General features: G+C 41.3%; 1 protein-coding gene across 1 annotated transcript; it reads right to left on the reverse strand.

The window, feature by feature from the left end:
* Positions 1–21,803: 21,803 nt before the first annotated feature.
* Positions 21,804–23,825, reverse strand: LOC111856180 (probable G-protein coupled receptor 25). Its single transcript, XM_023835920.2, has one exon. It carries the CDS (start codon positions 23,695–23,697, stop codon positions 22,537–22,539), a length of 1,161 nt encoding a protein of 386 aa, XP_023691688.2. The 5' UTR covers positions 23,698–23,825; the 3' UTR covers positions 21,804–22,536.
* Positions 23,826–24,036: the final 211 nt, after the last annotated feature.

Below are 24,036 nucleotides of genomic sequence, written 5' to 3' on the forward strand. Positions count from 1 at the left end.
AAATGTAGGCCTAATAAAACTTTAAAATTGGTTAAAAAAAAAAGAAGAAGAAAAATGCTTCTTAGGTGAAAGTCATTCAGTGAAAGCATTGTATCATGTATTGAATACATTTATTTATATTTGGCACTTGAGCCATTACAGTGATGGAGTACACCTGAGGCTGCTTCTTAAGCCTTTCAGTACATTAAAGATAAAAAGGGGATTTTGTCCCCATAAAATAGTCCCCCAAACAGCCACCAGTATCAAACAAAACTAATATATTTCATTGTAACTGGGCCATGGTCATAGTTGGAGGTCACTGCAGTGCCAGTCACCATGTTGGGCTAGCACAAGGTTTGTGAAACATAATGATATTATTGGTAATGCCGATTCCAGTAACCTTGTGTCAGTATCTGACAATAACTAACCAGCGATTATCGGGGAAGTAAGCTTAGCAAAGCACAAAGCAAAAGTATAAGAGATATATACACTCACCTAAAGGATTATTAGGAACACCATACTAATACGGTGTTTGACCCCCTTTCGCCTTCAGAACTGCCTTAATTCTACGTGGCATTGATTCAACAAGGTGCCGAAAGCATTCTTTAGAAATGTTGGCCCATACTGATAGGATAGCATCTTGCAGTTGATGGAGATTTGTGGGATGCACATCCAGGGCACGAAGCTCCCGTTCCACCACATCCCAAAGATGCTGTATTGGGTTGAGATTGGGTGACAGTGGGGGCCATTTTAGTACAGTGAACTCATTGTCATGTTCAAGAAACCAATTTGAAATGATTCGAGCTTTGTGACATGGTGCATTATCCTGCTGGAAGTAGCCATCAGAGGATGGGTACATGGTGGTCATAAAGGGATGGACATGGTCAGAAACAATGCTCAGGTAGGCCGTGGCATTTAATCGATGCCCAATTGGCACTAAGGGGCCTAAAGTGTGCCAAGAAAACATCCCCCACACCATTACACCACCACCAGCCTGCACAGTGGTAACAAGGCATGATGGATCCATGTTCTCATTCTGTTTACACCATTTGAATGTCTCAACAGAAATCGAGACTCATCAGACCAGACAACATTTTTCCAGTCTTCAACTGTCCAATTTTGGTGAGCTTGTGCAAATTGTAGCCTCTTTTCCTATTTGTAGTGGAGATGAGTGGTACCCGGTGGGGTCTTCTGCAGTTGTAGCCCATCCGCCTCAAGGTTGTGCGTGTTGTGGCTTCACAAATGCTTTGCTGTATACCTCGGTTGTAACGAGTGGTTATTTCAGTCAAAGTTGCTCTTCTATCAGCTTGAATCAGTCGGCCCATTCTCCTCTGACCTCTAGCATCAAGGCATTTTCGGCCACAGGACTGCCGCATCCTGGATGTTTTTCCCTTTGCACACCATTCTTTGTAAACCCTAGAAATGGTTGTGCGTGAAAATCCCAGTAACTGAGCAGATTGCGAAATACTCAGACCGGCCCGTCTGGCACCAACAACCATGCCACGCTCAAAATTGCTTAAATCACCTTTCTTTCCCATTCTGATATTCAGTTTGGAGTTCAGGAGATTGTCTTGACCAGGACCACACCCCTAAATGCATTGAAGCAACTGCCATGTGATTGGTTGATTAGATAATTGCATTAATGAGAAATTGAACAGGTGTTCCTAATAATCCTTTAGGTGAGTGTAATTTGGCTTTAAGCTCAGCCGTCAAGCCTATATTTCTGATGCAGTTAAAAAAAGAAAAACACATACACTAATATTTTCTTAACTACTCAAATGGTACGTGAAGGTAGACCTATTGGTGTATGTAAACACTGGTCACGATGATGGTGCGTGAAGGTAGACCTATTGGTGTATGTAAACACTGGTCACGATGATGGTACGTGAAGGTAGACCTATTGGTGTATGTAAACACTGGTCACGATGATGGTACGTGAAGGTAGACCTATTGGTGTATGTAAACACTGGTCACGATGATGGTACGTGAAGGTAGACCTATTGGTGTATGTAAACACTGGTCACGATGATGGTACGTGAAGGTAGACCTATTGGTGTATGTAAACACTGGTCACGATGATGGTACGTGAAGGTAGACCTATTGGTGTATGTAAACACTGGTCACGATGATGGTGCGTGAAGGTAGACCTATTGGTGTATGTAAACACTGGTCACGATGATGGTGCGTGAAGGTAGACCTATTGGTGTATGTAAACACTGGTCACGATGATGGTGCGTGAAGGTAGACCTATTGGTGTATGTAAACACTGGTCACGATGATGGTGCGTGAAGGTAGACCTATTGGTGTATGTAAACACTGGTGACGATGATGGTACGTGAAGGTAGACCTATTGGTGTATGTAAACACTGGTCACGATGATGGTGCGTGAAGGTAGACCTATTGCTGTATGTAAACACTGGTCACGATGATGGTGCGTGAAGGTAGACCTATTGCTGTATGTAAACACTGGTCACGATGATGGTACGTGAAGGTAGACCTATTGGTGTATGTAAACACTGGTCACGATGATGGTACGTGAAGGTAGACCTATTGGTGTATGTAAACACTGGTCACGATGATGGTGCGTGAAGGTAGACCTATTGGTGTATGTAAACACTGGTCACGATGATGGTGCGTGAAGGTAGACCTATTGGTGTATGTTAACACTGGTCACGATGATGGTACGTGAAGGTAGACCTATTGGTGTATGTAAACACTGGTCACGATGATGGTACGTGAAGGTAGACCTATTGGTGTATGTAAACACTGGTCACGATGATGGTGCGTGAAGGTAGACCTATTGGTGTATGTAAACACTGGTCACGATGATGGTGCGTGAAGGTAGACCTATTGGTGTATGTAAACACTGGTCACGATGATGGTGCGTGAAGGTAGACCTATTGGTGTATGTAAACACTGGTCACGATGATGGTGCGTGAAGGTAGACCTATTGGTGTATGTAAACACTGGTCACGATGATGGTGCGTGAAGGTAGACCTATTGGTGTATGTAAACACTGGTCACGATGATGGTGCGTGAAGGTAGACCTATTGGTGTATGTAAACACTGGTCATGATGATGGTGCGTGAAGGTAGACCTATTGGTGTATGTAAACACTGGTCATGATGATGGTGCGTGAAGGTAGACCTATTGGTGTATGTAAACACTGGTCACGATGATGGTGCGTGAAGGTAGACCTATTGGTGTATGTAAACACTGGTGACGATGATGGTGCGTGAAGGTAGACCTATTGGTGTATGTAAACACTGGTCACGATGATGGTGCGTGAAGGTAGACCTATTGGTGTATGTAAACACTGGTCACGATGATGGTGCGTGAAGGTAGACCTATTGGTGTATGTAAACACTGGTCACGATGATGGTGCGTGAAGGTAGACCTATTGGTGTATGTAAACACTGGTCACGATGATGGTGCGTGGCTTACAGTCGCCACCCCCGACAACTTTTTCACAAGCATAATGCTTCTGAGATGCTACACGTTACCCCTTGGTCATTTTTCCATTGTTGTTACTCTGTAACAAAGTACAATTCCCCAAATTAATTATACTTAAGTAAAAGTACTGTATGGTTATTTAAAATACTTTTAAAAAGTTCTATTTCAAAACAAGTAATAAGGGAAAATTTACTCCTTACTTTCCACCCCTGCAACTAACCTTAGCAACTAATAGTCCGCCTCTGACCATGTCTTACAAGAAAAAACAACTCCATTTTATTTCTTTTTTTCTAATACTGGTTTTGTAACTGTGCAAGATTGTAACAATACTGGACACATTTTTATATATGACTGTTACTGTTTTCAGAGAGCATTTGTCAGCATGATCCACTTCACAGAAACATTGAGTTTGTTTAGTAGCCTACGTCATTTCCTGGAAATTTTTGAAAGGTTAAAGATGTCATAACTCACTCTTGCATTTTATCTTAAATCATGAATTTCATTAAAAAGCTAAATTAATTAAATGATGAACAAATATGTAATACTCGCAATCTGGTGCTGCTGAACAAAACTTCTTATACTCTATATCAAGTCTGTCAAACAGGCCTCTTTGTTGGTGGTGTTGCATATTATTCCGACATAACGCTGTGTCGACAAGTCATTTGCTTTTGCTCAATATTTCCTCTATGGAATCCAAAACATTTCCATATAGTGGACGATGAATATATTTTGCTGACTATAGTTCTTGTTTGATTTCCTAGTCCTCCTAACTCATCATTGTAACTCACTGACAGTAAGGATGAAAATGATTATGATTATGATCATATATCCATAATTCCATTAAAAGGCAAAATAAAATTACGTAATTAACAAATATGTAATACCCCCAATCCTGATCAGGACAAGTAGTTGCAAGATCGATTGAAGATGGATGGATATCCATCCATTGTCCAACCCGCTTAGCCTACTGGGTTGCGGGGGGTCCGGAGCCTATCCCGGAAGCAACGGGCACGAGGCAGGGAACAACCCTGGACGGGGGGCCAGCCCAGATGGATGAATATATAATGTGAAATTGGAAAATAAACATTAAATGGTAGTTTTAAAATATATTTACCTGCAGTTCGTTATACTGCTTATTTCATACATGTTTAATTTAAAACAAAAGAGAAAAACATGTCTATAAACAGCTAGCACGTAAAAAAGCTTCTACCCTATTTCTCGGGTTTTTCCTATTTTAGGCGCTAGGTGTCAGTAGAGTGGAAAAAAAAGCTGGTTTAGTTTTAGATGTGCATTTTCTTTCCCATACAGTACGTGTTTGTTTACCACCATTCAAACCACAGATTTGCCCTCGGCTCTGGCAATAATGTTACGAAAAAACTTGTTGCAGTATTACGTTTCCAGTGTTTCATTATTATTTTATTGTCATAATTACAGAACAAATACAAGCACAATCATGCAGGACATGGGAGCAAGTTAAAGTGAAGTACAAAAATATACTTCAAACTGGTAATCTCGACATTTTATTCATATATATATATGTGTGTGTGTGTGTGTGTATGTTAATTTTATGTGTATGAAATGTAGGAAATCTTTAATATTCATAAAACATTCCTTTTGAAGCTAATAAGAAAAACGCAGACAAAACATTTGGAAATTCTGGGTAATGAGAATATTAGTGTGATTTTTAAACTCTTTATAGAACTGTAATTTTATTGCGTATACGTTTACCTTCAATGGCATGAAACGCCTCTTTAATTGCCTGCACTCGCAGGTGTCCGGGAAAAACAATTGCAAATTGCCTGGCAAACTGTACTCTTTGATATATTTTCAGCGTCGCCTACAATATACAAAAAAATTGCCGCTTGCAAAATATTGCACATTGTCTATGTGGCTCTGAAAACCCGATTTCTCCTAGTTGGACTTCTACGTACTATACGGAGCTAATAAATCTTTAAAATATAATATTCCATTTCGGCTGAAGTGGTATCTTTACAAAAGAATATCATCCGGCAACAATTAAAGGATCTTGCCGATCGCGCAAAACCCTCTCAATTTGGAATTTCCTTCTTATTATTTGTGCACCAATTGCAATCGGTCGCTCATCTATGAATGGCGAAGCCACGACTGAACGGATTTCCATGCACGGAAACTTATTAAGCGTGTGAGCTAATCCTTGTTTACGTAGAACAAACCTGCACCGAGCAGGTCTGAGGATTTGGATGTGCTGCTATGACAACACATCCAGCAAGAGTTTCGAAAAACCGACAGACCCAGGAACATGCCAAATCGTCAACAATTACATCCGGCTAAACGAGTAATCCACGCACGGAGAATACCCCCCTGATATAGAGCTTTAAGATTTATTTTATTATTGTTGCTGAACTGAAATATACGTGATTATTTGTACAGGTATGCATTTGTATAAGTTGTAGATTTTCATCCCAGTACTGTACTTCTTTTCACGCTCACACATTTATTTATTACCATCTGCACACGTTAATTTTTATGTTTTTTTATCAATCTGTGTACCGGACAGTCTGTAACTACAAAGAATTTCCTCTGGTATAATAAAAGTATTCTGATTCTGATACAGCAAGGCCATGGACGCAAATTAGTTAATGAAACTACTTTATGGTTCATCCATCTTTGCTAGAGCCTGTCCCAGGCAGCATACAGCATAAGGCTGCGGTTCTCTCTGGACAGGATGCCAGTCCATCATATAGGACCCATGCATGCACATGCACAATTATAAAGTTCAAGCAATTTAGAGATGCAAGTTGGCCTAAGTGCATGTAATCTGTAAGCCAGAGAACACATGCACAGAACAGAGGCGAGATTCAAACGTCGGACACTGAAGGTCTGAGGCAAACCCAGGGCCACCGTCCATGTTGTAAAGTTGTGTTATATAATATATTTGTATATATTAATTAACCTGATTTCCATTGATCTGCCAAACATGTATCCTGGGCTGGATAACAAGGTTAGTGTGATTTATAGAAAATATATATGGAAAACTTAAAATAGCTCCCGCATACACATTTGACTGTATTTAATATATGTATTGACCAATGTTCAATATATGTAGTTTAATATACAGGTCAGTATTAGTGACAGGCAATGAAACACATGGAAACAGAGGCATTGTATGGAGGGATATAATGCTCTTTCTGTGTCTTTCAAAAGACAATCGAGAAATCGCAGCTCTATTAACACTTCTATATGTTATCTGATTCAGTGCCAGCCTGAGCTTCTCACCCATGCAGATTCAGTCATTCTCACGGTTAGACCACAGAGGATGATGGGAAGGAGTGGGTGTACATGCATGTCCAGTCATGTAGTACCATATACATTTTTTTTTTTGCAAACTCCAGCCTGGCTCTTCCCTGCTTCTCACTGATGAAGGAATTCAACGTTGCCTTATGGGTCTTCAGTCCTGCTTCTAGGGGCATGTTGTGAATTGTCTCAGCAGTGCACTTCATACCTGCACTTAATGTTTCTCATTCTTTTTGAAGATCACTCTAGGTCAGCCTCCGATTTGACAGTTATCCCTGGCATTAGAAAGTCGCTTCTGCCCTTTACCTGGCTGGTTTATTCCCAGTGTCTCCTGCTTTACTTTCTTCTTGTGTACTGCTGTCGTAGAAACTTTGAGCCTGGAAGCAGGCTTTGAGCCAGCAGAACCAGGATTAAACCAGGATTTAAAAAAGCAGATTAAAAGAAATATATAGAGTGGTGTCGTAATTTTTTCCAGAGCTGCATAGTTCAGGTGCTTTTAATTTATTAGTATCAGAAATACCATGATTGGGATGACTTTCATAGGAATACCTTTGTGGTGTGCATGATATGTGAGTTATAATTGATTCAGTGTAAAGCCAGGAGACAAGCAGAACATTCACTAAGTGTCACGAGGGTCTTAGCACTTTTCAGATTTATAGATAAAGTTGACATGGCTGAATGCTGCTGGGACTTGTCTTTAGGTTCACAAACCCCTTCGACTGAGCAAATGGAGTGAGTGGCCAAGACTTGGGACATCTTTCAGAAAGGCACGGTGTCTCGGAGCAGTGCATGCGTGAGCGTAGAAGGTACTTTTTAGTCCCCAGATGTGTCACCCCTTCATGAAAGCGAGCAATGCCTGCACCAAACATGAGACAAATCAGATAAGATCAGATGAAATATGCTTAATTTATCACAGGGGGAAACTCATTTGCATATAGCAGCAAGGTATGTAAAGTGCACAGACAGTGCAATAATAATGAAAAGCTGCAAAGACAATCCACATTGTGGAGACCACCTGATGCTGAAGCGCGACAGCATCTGCTCATTGGCACCAAATAAGCAGAGTGATTTCACCATTGTGTCTTTCAGGAAGACCTTACATTATGTTTTACAGTTATTTGTCACTTTACAATGCTGATACATTTCAAGAAATGCATTGTTAGCCAATTTTGTCATCATGCAAACATCATTGACTGTACTTACACAAACTTAGATAGTATAGTCTACTACACACCTAGGCCAGGGGTGTTAAACTCCAGTCCTGGGGGGCCGGAGCCCTGCACATTTTTGGGTTTCCCCTCATTTAACACACTTGTTTCCTTGCAAATCCTTCTGCTAATTACCACACAGCTCTTGAGCAGAATCATTTGTCGTGAAACGGGGAGAGAACTACACAGGGATCCGGCCCCCCAGAACTGCAGTTTGACACACCTGACCTAGGCTATATGGTACAGCCTGTTATTCCTACACTACAAACCTGTACAGCATGTTACTGTACTGAATACTGTGGACAATTGTAACACAAAGCTTTGAGCCCTGCCCAGGGAAAGCCCCTGCAGAGCTTCTACAGTCTAGCCCACAGGGGCCTGTTCTGCCCAACCTCACCAGGGCCTACAGAAGGCTGCTTTGCCTGTATTCCAGGCTCCTGATCCAGAGAGGCTCAACCCCTCTTGGTTGCTCCAGGTGTCCTGGTTTCGCCCCACTCACCTCCAGGTGCTCTGGCTGCACCCTGCAAGCCTCCAGCTATCCCATCAGCTCCTGCCTCCTCTCCTGGTGTCCCATTGGTGCCTGCCTTTCTCCTGTCATCTTCCCATGTAAGCCATCATCAAGCCAACACCTGACTTCCCCGTTTCTTCCAGTCCTGCACCCGACTCTCCAGTCACTGCCAGACTGGATTGGATTAATCCAAAGGCACACTCCCAATCTGGCCTTGCGGTCTTCTTGGTGCCCTCCAGCCCTGTAGTTCAACTGAGGCTCTTGGACCCTGCAGTCCTGATGAGTTCCACCTCCCTGGGAAGTGAGACTGGAAGGCCTCCTGTCCCAGGGTCACTGCCCCCAGGGTCCAGAAGACTTCCCGGACGTTCTCCGTTCCCTCCGGTCCCACCTAGGTCTCTGTCCTGCTACCCAGTCTTGCCTCTGTTTTGCATTGGCCTGTGTCCCCTATTGCTCCCTCTGGTGTTTCTGTCCCTGACTCCATTGTTCTCCGTCTCATCTGCCCTCTTCTGGTATGGCATGTTCTGTCTGTCTATGGATTTGTCTCTTCTGCTCCCTGGTCTCCGTTGATGTCTGACATTTGTCCATTTAGTCTGTTGTCCCTGGTTCTGTCTTGTGTTTGGTCTGTTTCATCTGTATGGTTCAGTTTGGTGTTGGTCTTTTTTGTTGTCCTCTTAGACCCTGCCTGTTCTGTGTTTACTGTAGTGCTGTGTGTTCTGTCCTGTCCTCTCCGGTGTCTGTCCTGTGTACCCTGTCGGTCCTCCAGTGCCTTGTCCTGCCCGTGTCCTGTCTGTTCTCTGCCCTGTTGTTTGGTCCCTTTGGTCATCTCCCCGGTTCGTCCTTCGTGCTTGGAGGGCATGCTTCGGGGGAGGATACTGTCACGCCCTGCTTGCCAGACCTGCCTAACCCTAACCCTAACCCTCCTGTCTCCTCCCTCACATTGCCCTGATGAGCCACGCTTGATGCTTGTTGGCCCTCATTAGTCTTATGTATACGCTAAAATAATAATAAAAAGTATAGTAAATACATGAACCAGATAAATTATAAATAAAATGCTATGGCTGGTTATGAACCAATATGGGAGGTGATATGCCCTGAATTTTCAGACTGTGCAATCAATCCCCCAATAACTAACAAAATGACTTATTCAACTTCCATTGTTTTAGGGTTGCAGTGGAACTTTGTTTGAAATTGTGTGAAGTGTATCAGAGCATGTGAGCGGAGTGGAGCGGTGAGAATTTCCGCTCCTCGCTCATGAGGCTGTTGGCTCCGCCCGCTCCTCCGCTCAACACCGCTCCTCGCTCCACTAAAATTTCCTCCCGCTCCAGTCAAATCGCTCCACGCTCGCTCCAATTTAAAAGAGGGACAAATAATCTGCATGCCTAACAACTGTCACCTTAAACCGATGCCTTATATCATAAAGAAATGTGAGCAACGGCACTCAGAAAAGAAAATATTTATTTTTAAACAACATACAGGTCCTTCTCAAAAAATTAGCATATTGTGATAAAGTTCATTATTTTCTGTAATGGACTGATAAACATTAGACCTTCATATATGTTAGATTCATTACACACAACTGAAGTAGTTCAAGCCTTTTATTGTTTTAATATTGATGATTTTGGCATACAGCTCATGAAAACCCAAAATTCCTATCTCAAAAAATTAGCATATCATGAAAAGGTTCTCTAAACGAGTTATTAACCTAATCATCTGAATCAACTAATTAACTCTAAACACCTGCAAAAGATTCCTGAGGCTTTTAAAAACTCCCAGCCTGGTTCATTACTCAAAACCACAATCATGGGTAAGACTGCCGACCTGACTGCTGTCCAGAAGGCCATCATTGACACCGTCAAGCAAGAGGGTAAGACACAAAGAAATTTCTGAACGAATAGGCTGTTCCCAGAGTGCTGTATCAAGGCACCTCAGTGGGAAGTCTGTGGGAAGGGAAAAGTGTGGCAGAAAACACTGCACAACGAGAAGAGGTGACCGGACCCTGAGGAAGCTTGTGGAGAAGGACCGATTCCAGACCTTGGGGGACCTGCGGAAGCAGTGGACTGAGTCTGGAATAGAAACATCCAGAGCCAGCGTGTGCAGGAAATGGGCTACAGGTGCCGCATTCCCCAGGTCAAGCCACTTTTGAACCAGAAACAGCGGCAGAAGCAGCACTGGACTGTTGCTCAGTGGTCCAAAGTACTTTTTTTGGATGAAAGCAAATTTTGCATGTCATTCGGAAATCAAGGTGCCAGAGTCTGGAGGAAGACTGGGGAGAGGGAAATACCAAAATGCCTGAAGTCCAGTGTCAAGTACCCACAGTCAGTGATGGTCTGGGGTGCCATGTCAGCTGCTGGTGTTGGTCCACTGTGTTTTATCAAGGGCAGGGTCAATGCAGCTAGCTATCAGGAGATTTTGGAGCACTTCATGCTTCCATCTGCTGAAAAGCTTTATGGAGATGAAGATTTCATTTTTCAGCACGACCTGGCATCTGCTCACAGTGCCAAAACCACTGGTAAATGGTTTACTGACCATGGTATTACTGTGCTCAATTGGCCTGCCAACTCTCCTGACCTGAACCCCATAGAGAATCTGTGGGATATTGTGAAGAGAAAGTTGAGACGCAAGACCCAACACTCTGGATGAGCTTAAGGCCGCTATCGAAGCATCCTGGGCCTCCGTAACACCTCAGCAGTGCCACAGGCTGATTGCCTCCATGCCACGCCGCATTGAAGCAGTCATTTCTGCAAAAGCATTCCCGACCAAGTATTGAGTGCATAACTGAACATAATTATTTGAAGGTTGACTTTTTTTGTATTAAAAACACTTTCCTTTTATTGGTCGGATGAAATATGCAAATTTTTTGAGATAGGAATTTTGGGTTTTCATGAGCTGTATGCCAAAATCATCAATATTAAAACAATAAAAGGCTTGAACTACTTCTGTTGTGTGTAATGAATCTAACATATATGAAAGTCTAATGTTTATCAGTCCATTACAGAAAATAATGAACTTTATCACAATATGCTAATTTTTTGAGAAGGACCTGTATAGGCAACAACGGACAGGTTTGGCAATGGCATTCCACACAATATAGGCTTTAAAATAAAGGAATCAGTGGGCTTAATAGCCTAAAGAATATACAGGCTAAGCGCATCCACGTTTTAAATTCCTGTTATTTTCTGTTGATGCTGCTGCTGCGTCTATCTCTATAAAATAAAATTTCACTGACAGTGTTACGTAAATTTAAAAAATCCTGTTAAACCTAATTTGAATGACAAACTAATTTATTTGATTACCAAATTATAGGCTTTTATAATTTCATTTACTTTATAGACTTGATATGCTACAACCATATGAATTATGGGAAGATTTGTGCACGCCTCAGAGTCGTAGTGTGAGCGGTATCGGAGCGAAATTGGAGCGAGACAGAGCGACCGCTCCAGCCTTAATTAAAAAACCGCTCCGCGCTCTGACCAAATTCTGCCCGCTCCGCTCCTCGCTCACGCTCCGCTCCACTCCGCTCACATGCTCTGAAGTGTATGAGCATTTTGAATGTTTAAATAGCTGTGCTAATTTAGCATTAAGGTCAAAGTTCCTGTTGTGTAGTGGGAAAGCAACACTTGAAAGTGGCCAGGAACTACAAAAGTACCAGGAACTAGGTTCCTGAACTTCTATGGGAAAGCGTCTATTGAGCACAGACAATTTTACACATTATTTAGCAGACACATGTAGTATACATGTGACGCAAATAGCGCATTACAAACACATGGCTGATACGATGTTAACTAGGCAAAAGTGCAAACAATGCAAGAACCTAATAAGACTATTATTTAAATCAGCAGAAAGTGCATCACTAAGGCCCCGTTTACACTGCAGGTCTTGATGCCTAATTCCGATTTGTTGCCTATATCCGATTTTTTGGACCGTCTGTTTACACGGTCTTTTTAATTGTGACCCATATCCGATTCGTGTGTTTACACTTGCTATAATTTCACGCATGCTGAACGGGGGTTTTTGCACGACACCGTAGCCAAGACGGACGAACGCGAAATTTGTTTTATGATAGCTTTGCGATGTATGCGAAGTTCGCCGAACAACATCACGATTTTGAGGCGAAGGAGGAGGAAAAGGGCCATCATTGCAGCCGAAATATCCTCGAAAACAGATTTGTTTCTGTAGGAACCTTTAATTTTATCCTGAACGGATTCTTCTCCCCACAGGGTGAGAAGGTAGGCTATTTCAAGCGCCGACCACTGCCCTACACTTTCCTCCTCCATGTTTCGTGTGTTTCTTGAATGTTACGCTTCCACACGTACTTCCCACGTACTTTTCACGTACGCAGTTTAATGACGTACAGAACGCAATGCCTCAGAAAATCCGATCTGCCTGTTTACATTACAGTCGCATTGGCCCATATCTGATTTATATCTGATTTATTTCCACATATGAATGAGGCCTGAAACCGATCTCGAAATATCCGAATGCATGCGTTTTTTTCCCGTTTACACTGTCACAGAACAGATCCGATCTGTGTCACATATGAGCAAAAAATCGGAATTAGGTCGCATTTAACAGACAGTGTAAACGGGGCCTAAGACCACTGAGGGAATATGGAGTGGTATCAGGCCAGTATATGAGTTTTCCTGGAACACTTGTCTTGCTTGAAATTAGATGACAAGCACCTGGCTCTACAGCCGTGGCCAAAGGTTTTGAGAATGACACAAATATTAATTTTCACAAAGTGAAAAAAAAAATCATTTTCACTGCATTTCTGCCCTGCCACAAAAGGACCTGTTGGCATCATTTCAGTGATTCTCTCATTAACAAAAGTGAGAGTGCTGATGAGGACAAGGCTGGAGATCACTCTGCCATGACTGACTGAGTTAGAATAGCAGACTGGATGCTTTAAAAGGAGGGTGGTGCTTGAAATCATTGTTCTTCCTTTGTCAACCATGGTTACCTGCAAGGAAACACATGCAGTCATCACTGCTTTGTGCAAAAAGGGTGTCACAGGCAGCTAAATAAACCATTTATCAGATCATCAAGAACTTCAAGGAGAGAGGTTCAATTGTTGTGAAGAAGGCTCCATGGTGCCCAAGAAAGTTCAGCAAGCACCAGCACTGTCTCCTAAAGTTGATTCCATTGCAGGATTGGGGCACCACCAGTGCAGAGCTTGCTCAGGATTGGCAGCAGGCAGTTGTGAGTGTATCTGCACACACAATAAGGTGAAGACTTATGGAGGATGGCCTGGTGTCAAGAAGGGCAGCAAAGAAGCCATGTCTCTCCAAGAAAAACATCAGGAACAGGCTGATGTTCTGCAAATGGCGCAGGAATTGGACTGCTGAGGACTGGGGTAAAGTCATTTTCTCTGATGAATCCCCTTTGCGACTGTTTGGGGCATCTGGAAAAAAAGATTGTCCAGAGAAGAAAAGGTGAGCACTATCATCAGTCCCGTGTCATGTCAACAGTGAAGCATCCTGAGACCATTCATGTGTGGGGTTACTTCTCAGCTAAGGAAGTGGGCTCACATACAACTTTGCCTAAGAAAACAGCCATGAATAAAGAATGATACCAAAACATCCTCCAAGAGCAACTTCTCCCAACCATCCAAGCCTATCACAGACCAATGAGCTTAAAATTTTCTAAACTAATTGGCCTCTAACCTTTCCGTCTATTAGAGCACCACATCTAAATTCCAGGACTAATCTGTCATAAGAGTCATGCAGCTTTAATGACTATGACATGAGGTTATCTGGCAAAGAAACCCCATCTATTTCCTGGCAATATATCCAAAACCTCAGTGACAGATTCTGTTTGGCCCAGGGATTGGAATGTTTGGAGCTTATGCTCCTGGACACAGAATGGGAGAATTACTATTTTCCTGGCAAATGTGTCTATTCCAATAGCTGACATCTAGGACTGAAAAAAGAATGGCTTAGGTCCCAAAGGACAGTTGGTTGGACAAGAAATAGTTAAGTTTGCAAAGGAAAAAGCAGTATCCTCACACAAAATCAACTTTAGGGCATTTCCATCAAGCCAAAAATGTTTCCATCAGCCTGTTCAGTCATAAGCAGAACTGCAGATGGTATGGTATAACTTATCAGAATGGCACAATGACATCAGGTGCCATTAGCTATCAAGCCTAGACCACATGTTTAGTAAGATGTATAAGCAAAAAATACATATTATACACAGATGCACACCCATAGATTGAGAAATGAATGAAACAAAAAGTTGTGCTCTTGTCTCAATTATTTCCATAGCTGTAAGTATTAAAGTCGTATTGTATTGTGCATTCTGTTCACATATTAAAAAGTGGAAACAATTAAAATTACAAAATCAGCGACTGATCCCCTGGCATCATCCCCACCCTGAATGTTTTACCCGTTCATGCAATTTTTTCTTGATGTGCGTGAATGGAAACTGGTCTGCAAACTTCAAAAGGTTGGGAACCTAAAGGGCAGTAGCTGCTTCTTTGTGCTTATTGTAATTAATACTAACTTAGTATCTGGACCTGTGTGCCATCCACCACACTCCACCAGTTCTGCAAGCTACTTTCACTTTGTTGCAATCAACCAGTCAGGTTTCTAAGAAGCATAGAAATTTTTCACCTGCAGAAAACTGCTCCATGCAGCTGTTTGGATGCTGTAATGAGTAAGATGTAGAGTGGATGCTCAACCCTAGAGAGTGAATGAGAAACCTTCTCTTAAACCTAATGAGTGATGAAGTACAAACATCAAAGTGGATGATAGAAACCGCAAAAAGAGAAGCCAAACCCAGGAAGGATAAAGATCTCTTAAAAATACAACAGATTCCAGAAAGCTACAGGGGAAAACAAATATTATATATTACAATAACTACAAGAAAATAAGCATGTAAAATTAAGGACTGTTCCCAGAAGATCTGTGAGATTAAAAAGAAGTTACAGTTTGAATGGGTATTATGAAGTATGTCAAAGGGCAAATAAAACCTGATGGAAGCAGAGATAGAAGGAACACACAGAAGACCTACAACACAGCCATCGATGTAGGTGTAATGTGGGCAGACTAGTTTAAACTCACAGGAAAAAATGAGGCCGTGATTACAGATGGCATCTAAGAAAAAAGATCAGGAAACTGGAGAAGAATCACTAGTAGTCCACACTGACTTGATGGCACCTAAAAATGAAAAACTTTTAAAACAAACCTAAAAATTCTGGTAAATACGGGGAGACCTAAATATACAGTCATTGCCATCAAGTAACTGGTAAGGTGATTTTCATTTTATGTCTAGAATGTCTGCTTTCAGCCATAATTTGACGATAAAGATAACACAGCTGTTTTTTTGATTTAACTTCTTTGGTGACAATACTTCACACCTCTGCTCGGCAGGTTCTCTCTGTGTCACACGGATGTCTAACTCCTTTACAAAAACATTCAGTTAGGCTAACTGGTGTCTATAAATTGCCAATAGAGTATGCTTGTTTGTTTGAATGTGTACATGCCCTGCGATGGACACCCCATCCAGGGAGTACCCCTGCCTTGTGTCTTATGCTGCCCTCGATCAGATCCAGCTCCCCTTCCCCAAGATGGATGAATGTATTTCTAACCGTAGCATTAGATTAATTGCACATTTTGTAAATGGCTCAATGCCTGACATCTAGTGATGGGTCGTTCTTGAACGATTCGTTCATTTCGAACGAATCTTTAATGTGACTCGGGAAGAACGAGTCGTCTCGTGGGAGTGATTCGTTCAGTCGCGGATGCGCATTTGCACAACTTCCTATAGATTCTGTATTGGAATTATTGATTCACCTGTTTCCAGTCTTCGGGTTTTTCGAGTCGTTCGTTTATCACATGACAGCCCCATAAGCTTAACCTAGTATGTAGTCTGAGCCGGAAACAGAATTGATTAGTTCATCTCACGAGTCATGGAGCTGTGACGCTCTGGCGCATGAGAACACCGCTTTAACCTTATTCTCATCAAAGTGAACCAGTTTAAAGAAACTTACTACTTTCTGCGTCATAAACTTTAAAACTGCTGGGAAGCTGTGACGAAACCTCTGTGGTCAAGAGTTTTGACTGTTATTTGCACAGTTCTAGTGTAGTTTTTTTTATTATTATTAACCCTTACTAGGTACTTGTAACGTTATAGCATAATCCATTGCAAAAAATTGCCAAAAATGATGGACATTCAAAAGAAACAGACCTCGAAGCAGCCGTCACTTCTATGTTTCCGGCCACAACGACTTAATTATAACTCAAATTCTTGCTAAATATGTAGGTAAACCACAGTCTGTATTGAGAAGATTTCGAAGAATTCTGTTTTTTTTCCCTTCATTTTCTTTAATCATAAATTAAGACGACATATAAGTGCTATTATTTTTATTCTGGTACCTCAAGTACTGCCATGTGTTCAGTTCTTCCTGAAACCTTTGAAGCAGCACATGTTTGTGGTGGTGCTCGTGTAAACAAACAAACTGCGCTGTCAGTCCTATATAAATCGTGTAAAAGTTTAGCGTGACTTATACAGCCCTATATAGTAAACGATGTTATTGGTTTATATCATTATTCCAGAGTCTACTTATGAAAAGGTTTACTGTAGCCAACGCGTGTAGTTAGTTCTGTGTGAGGACACACAAACGAAAGACATTTCTCATAAGGTGTCCACGTCTTTAAGCGACGTGTGAATGCAATATAATGTTTAAGGAAAAAGAAAAGTCTTCATAGTCAAACCCTCATCGAGAAATGCTAGCATAGTATTGCGGCGTCAGGTGGACCGAGGTATCGGGGGAGCAGAGAGACACGTACGGAGACTCGCTTGCCAGGGAAACACGCTACTTATGAGCGGTGCTGAAAAGGATCAGGCACCTAACGAGCACCGAACCCATATTACACACAGGAAACACAAGATGCATGCAGTATTTATTATTATTATTATTATTATTATTATTAGCCCTTACTAGGTACTTTTAGCGTTATAGCATAATCTATTGCAAAAAAATTGCCAAAAAATTATGGACATTCAAAAGAAACAGACCGCGAAGCAGCCGTCACTTCTATGTTTCCGGCCACAACGGTCGACTTTTTTATTCTGGAACCGCTATGTGATAAGTTCATCCTGAAACCGTTGAAGCACTTCACGTTTCAATCACTTTTTTCTTATCTGTAGTTGCATGTGACAGTACGAGTTGCATACTGTCAGGGTCAGCCCCGGTTGTTCCAACCTGTGTCCCTTCCCCATTTGGCTAGCAGGCATTACTGGTTATCCTGTCCCTCATCCCTGGTTTGTTCTGTCACGGATCGGGGCGATTCGGGCACGAGAACGAGGCATGATGCCGGCAGAAATGGTGGACGACCCAATTGCGGCTCAACAATACAAAACAGCTAGGTTTCTATTAAATAAACTAAAAACACTATAAAAGACTTTTAAAAATAAAAATAAAACCCCAAAGGACCACGAGGGGTCAAAAGTAAACACAGACTAATTACAAAACAGGGCAGGTAACATCAAGCAATATCCAATAATCACAAGCAACAGAACATTCACAATCAACGAACCACTGGGGAACAGAACAGAACCGTGGACTTAAATACTGAAACTAAAACTGGGTAACAAGACTAACACGGGACAGGTGAGACTAATTAACAAAGACTGCGAAAACAGGTCACAGGTGAAACTAATTAGGCTAACTCAAAGGAACTAAAACAGGAAACAGAATCTAACACTGGGAGTAATGAAACCCGATAAAACATAACTAAGGCTCAAAACAAGAAACCAAAACAGAATACAAAAATAACCAGACACGGTGATTTTGAGCCTACGGCTCAAACCTTCCTGAGCCGCCAGTGCGTCAACAATAGACCGCGTACATACGGTTTTCTTAGCCTGGACATATAACGCTTGTTAACGTCGTTACGTCGGTGTACGATAGCCCGAGGTCATGCTTGCTGTTTTTGGATTACAACTAAAAACTCAGAATACTAGTATAATTGTCCAGATGTCTACTCAGCTCTAAATTTATTAAACGTTGTTTGATCATTATAGTAATTGTGTGTTCTTTGCTTAGTTAGTCTGCCATGTTAAATTTTGCGGGGAATATCCTGGACTGATTATATTTCAGCTAGAATGAGAGTGAATACGAATAGAATAGATTGTCTGCATTTCGTTTAAATGAAGCTGTATCCAATCCTCCCTATTACAGTTTTTTTCAGTCGCTAACAAGCGTTTGTCCAAACAGTTGTCACATTTTCAAAACCCTAAACACAATTAGCACAGCATCGGTCTTTTGTGGCCATACCATTCACACATTTCATGTCGTTTTCACCCAATATGCAGTCAGCGAACACATTTCCACAATGCTTACATTTTCTTAACAGACAAGCTATACCTCCCAACAAAATTATGGACTGTTTTTGTAGTATTTACGAATGTTAACACACAACATCCCACAATAGCAAAAACAATATTCCAAACCTTAGATACAGTATAAAAACCTCTGCTTCTGCAATGATATCAGTTCAAAAACAATATCAATATCAAAAATATATCTCAGCTGATAATAAACAAACAATTGAATAATTGACACACAGCTGATTTATGTTGGGTAAATTGGGCCAACCACAGCTTATTCCATTCTGGCTTAGACTCAGTGGGGTTTATAAGGCAAGACTTTGAGGAGTGATGTTGATGAAAACATGTGGCCTAACCCTGAAGATCGCAGAGATTAGATGCAAATTTTTTGCCTTTTTTTAGCCCCCCTCCCCCTCCCCCCCTTTTTATCTTGGCTTTTTGCTGTTGTTTTTTTGTTCAGAATGCTCTTGTGTGTTTCATGGATATTTTGTTCACTGTAAGCAATACTGTAAAACTTTTTCTGTTCTATCATACCGTGTTTCTACTGTACCTCCTGTAGTAAACAGTAAAGAAAAAAAAACTTGTTTGCTTTTTACTGGAATGCTTTTGAATGTGAACATTACTGTACATGTGGACATACAGTTACCAACCAAGACATTTCTGGTGTCAAAATGGTGGATTGCATGTTTTGCATGCAAATACCTGTAAAACTGAAACATAAAAGTCTATGCAGTTTTTGTAATGTCAATAATAGCCAGTATTTTGAAACCTGGTGTACTTTGATTGACTGCATGTACCTTGTGAAGTGAAAACAAGTGTTATTCTTTGACAGAATAATTTCATTTTGAGTCAGATTTATAGTGTTTTTGTAAAGTTAGTGTGTGCAGAGAAAGATGTGTTCTATTTTGAAATGAAGAGTTAGTATATATTTAACAAAATGTATTTTTGAGAAGAAAATTATCCATTTGGCCAATTGTGTTTTGTAGGTGTGAGTCTGTGTTAAGAGTTTAGAAAAAGTATCTGAAGTATGGGTAAGCGCTTGTTAGCGATTGAAAAAAACTGTAAGTGATTTGGTTATTTTCTGTATTTGTCCGTTGTTTTTTTTTTTTTGTTTTTTTGTCTGATGATTTTTGCACCTTGTGTTGTGGCACAAAGCACTCACGTGCGCTGTCAAACAAACTGCGCTGTCAGTCCTATATAAATCGTATAAAAGTTTAGCGTGGCTTATACAACCTTATACAATAATAAACAACTATGTTATTGGTTTATGTGCTTTTTATCATTATTCCAGAGTCTACTTATGAAAAGGTTTACTGTAGCCAACGCGTGTAGTTAGTTCTGTGTGAGGACACACAAACGAAAGACACATTTCTCATAAGGTGTCCACGTCTTTAAGCGACGTGTGAATGCAATATAAGTTTAAGAAAAAAGAAAAGCCTTCATAGTCAAACCCTCATCGAGAAATGCTAGCATAGTATTGCGGCGTCGGACGGACCGAGGTATCGGGGGAGCAGAGAGACACGTACGGAGACTCGCTTGCCGGGGAAATACGCTCTTTATTAGCGGTGCTGAAAAGGATCAGGCACCTAACGAGCAGCGAACCCATTACACACAGGAAACACAAGATGCATGCAGTTATTATTATTATTATTATTATTATTATTATTATTATTATTATTATTATTGTTATTAACCCTTACTAGGTACTTGTAACGTTATAGCATAATCCATTGCAAAAAATTGCCAAAAATTATGGACATTCAAAAGAAACAGACCTCGAAGCAGCCGTCACTTCTATGTTTCCGGCCACACCGACTTTTTTATTCTGGAACCGCTATGTGATCAGTTCAACCTGAAACCTTTGAAGCTTCACTTTTCAGTCACTTTTTCTTATCTGTAGTTGCATGTGACAGTATGAGTTGCATACTGTCAGGGTCAGCCCCGGTTGTTACACCCTGAATCCCACCTTCTCTGTTTTCGAAAAAGGATCGACCCCATACACACAGGAAACACAAGATGCATGCACGGTGGGAGGTTTCCGTGAGCTAAATAAACACGGGGCATGGACAGGATACACGCAAGACACCGGCAAATAAGGAAATATAACCGTTAACAATAACAACAGCACAAAGGCTATTTACAACTGCACGCGGGGCATGCAGGGACATGCGCGGTGCCGGTGCAACACTATATTTAAGTTTTCGAATCTAGGTCTGTCAGATAATGAAAGTGGAGTTTGCATATTCTCACACGGGTCTTTCCGAGTTCTCTGGTTTCCTCCCCACAGTCCGACAATGCCATCGTGTGTGATCCTCTGTGTGATCTGCTCTGGATAAGTGTTTGCAGCATGGATGGGTTAACTATATAGACATTAAATTGCATCATAGCCCATCTGAAATTGTTCGGGAAATACTGAAAGTCTTTTCAAACAAGTCCACTGCCCACACTCAGACCTAAATAAGGATACAGTGATTAATTTCAAAACGGGCCCTTTTTTTTTTTTAGAAAAAAAGTGAACCCGTGAACTTTCATTTTGAATATTTCCATTCTCCTTATTTTCCCACGTGAAAAGATTTGGTCTACATATTTGTAAGGTTTTATATATTTTGCAGGTTTCCGTATTTCTCAGACGTTTTGAAGGTAGGCCTAAGTCTTGGTTCATTCGTTTAGTCATCGATTGAAAGAAAAGCATAAATTTGTAGACATATCGAAATTTGTATGTTCCAGAATTTTTTCCGGTTTACTTTGTGTCTGATTGCACTATGATTCCAACATGCTAAGAATACCGATAGACCGATGTTCAACCAGAAATTAATAAATTATTCATAAGTTTGTAATGTAAATGTTTTGGGTCTGAAGGAATTTTAAATGTTTCATGTTTTTTTGCATTTATATTAGTTTCTGATACCTGATATTATAGTTACAGTACCTGTTTCAATATAACAACTGCCGTTACAGACAAATGGAAAGATGATTTTCCTAATAGTACTTCTGCCTATGCTGACAGCTTCAGTTATAGACGAAATTAAGACAAGGTGATTTTGCTAGTGGTATTCCTACTTATTTTATTAAATATATACTTACTTTTGACATTGTGTTAGCTAGTTTTGTTACATTAAACAGGAGTAATACATCTATACCAAATCTACGGTTATACATGTAGAATTTTTTTTTAATGATATTTCAACTGGGATGATACAATCACACTTTAGACCGGAGTACATTTCAGATCAATTCTAAAGATAAAACTGAACCGCAGCTGGGTTTTTAAATGTTTATTTAGAAATAACAAATGAAATGCAAAGTGATGGGGAATATAAATCAAAATTTAAAGCAATATGAATTAATTAAATGAATCAATTAAAACATATTCATCTGCAATGATAGCAACAAGTAATTAACATATATATCGCATTTTTAATTAAATGAAAAAACATGTGAAACCAACATATTTCTGTTTATTACAGTCACATACTGTTGGAGAAAAGCTCATATTAAATTTGTTAATTAATGCAAAATTATAAGACTATTAGAATTGCTTTTTAGTCAATATCCTGCATATAGCGATCATTACACTTAAAATTGAATGTAATGTCAGTATTATTTTAACACAAGGGCTACAAAGGATAACACAAAATGAATGTTTATAGCAAACAAATTTCATATATTTATAGACTTGAGAATAAGCTGAAAATATTGCATAGTTTCAAAATTAAAATTTTCTTAAAGCACACTGTGGACCATTTCCCTGAGAAGGTAAGTATGTGCTTAATAATGTGAAGGCATTTAATGCTGCCCTGACTGCTGCTTGACCTGTTGACCAGAAGAGATAGGCTTGGTCACTTCCAGCTGTGAAGTTCTGCTCATGGACTTGGTGCGGTTGCGTGTGAGGCTGAGCCAGGAGACACTGTCGGAGAAACTGTTGGATGAAGGGCCTCCAGCAGCGTGTCCGTTCTGCTCACCTGGGCAGCCCTGCAACAGTGCATTGACGCGTCCCCTGAAGCTGTGGTCCAGGAAGATGTAGATGATCGGGTTGGCGCAGCTGTTGAGGAAAGCGAGGCAGGAGGACAGGATGAGCCCCCGGGCCAGTAACGACTTGGTTTCACAGGACAGGATCACAGCCCACAGCTTGGAGATGATCAGGATGCTCTTGAAGAAATTGAAGGGTACCCAGGAGACCACAAAGACAGCGATGATGGTGAAGACCATTTTGACAGGGTGCCGACGCCGTGCTTCAGTGCGGGACCCGCCCACCCCATTCTGCTTCTGCAGCCGAGTGAGGATGGAGCCGTAGCAGAAGAGGATGAACGACACGGGCAAAAAGAAGGTGAGGAAGAGGGTCACGAGGCTCAAGCCCTGGAACATGGTCGACTCCTTGTCTTCCACGCAAAGCTTGGTGTTCTCCTCCTTGTGGACCACTCTCCGGTAGACCAGTGATGGGATGCCTAGGATGAAGGAGGATGCCCACACCACCCCACAGACGACTCGGATCAACTGACCCCTCTTCAGGTAGCGCGAGTCCATCATGCGCACCACTACCAGGTAGCGGTCGACGCTCATGCAGGTGAGGAAGAAAATGTTGGACAAGCGGTTGACTGCAATGATGTAGCTGCTGAACTTGCACATGCCGTCGCTGAAGGGCCAGTGGTGGAGGTGTGCAGCTGAGACGGCCCACAGCGGCAGCGTGACCACGAAGACCAGGTCAGCCGCCGCCAGATTCACGATGAAGGTGTCCACAAGCCGGCTTCTTCTGTGCTTACCACACATGACCCAGATCACAAAGAAGTTGCCAGAGACCCCAATGAAGAATATAATGAAGTAGAACGCAGGCAGATAGATGTCAGAGAGGGGCAGCTGGACATCTGGGCAGTCTGTTAGATTTTCCAGGTCGTACTGCACGTACGTGAACGTTGTGTGATCATACTCGTATATGTCGCCGTCTTCCATTGTGAGACACAAAATCGGTGATGAAATGTGGCACCTTCAGCACCGTGCCGCACACAGTGCCAGCCTGGAGGTGCAGTGTACCACTTAAATGTATCAACTTGTGGTCATGTGCTTAACTAACCACAAACTGTCAGCTTCTCTATTTTGCAGACTGCCTTCCTGTATCTTTCTAAATAAGTAGGCATGCTTGTCACATTGCCATTTTTGGTCTCATTCTGAAACGTTTCATGAGCAACTTTATAATAGAAGAAATCTACAAAAATGACCTTTGAACGTCACAGATATTTTTCAGCTGTATGTATAATTTTAAGTATGCAATAATACTACTTAATAATTATA

The sequence above is a fragment of the Paramormyrops kingsleyae genome, chromosome 8 (genome assembly GCF_048594095.1).
Source record: "Paramormyrops kingsleyae isolate MSU_618 chromosome 8, PKINGS_0.4, whole genome shotgun sequence".
NCBI classification, from domain to species: Eukaryota; Metazoa; Chordata; class Actinopteri; order Osteoglossiformes; family Mormyridae; genus Paramormyrops; species Paramormyrops kingsleyae.

Excerpts from the sequence above, each read along its gene's own strand:
- LOC111856180 (XM_023835920.2), bottom strand. The coding sequence starts at position 23,697 with ATGGAAGACGGCGACATATACGAGTATGATCACACAACGTTCACGTAC.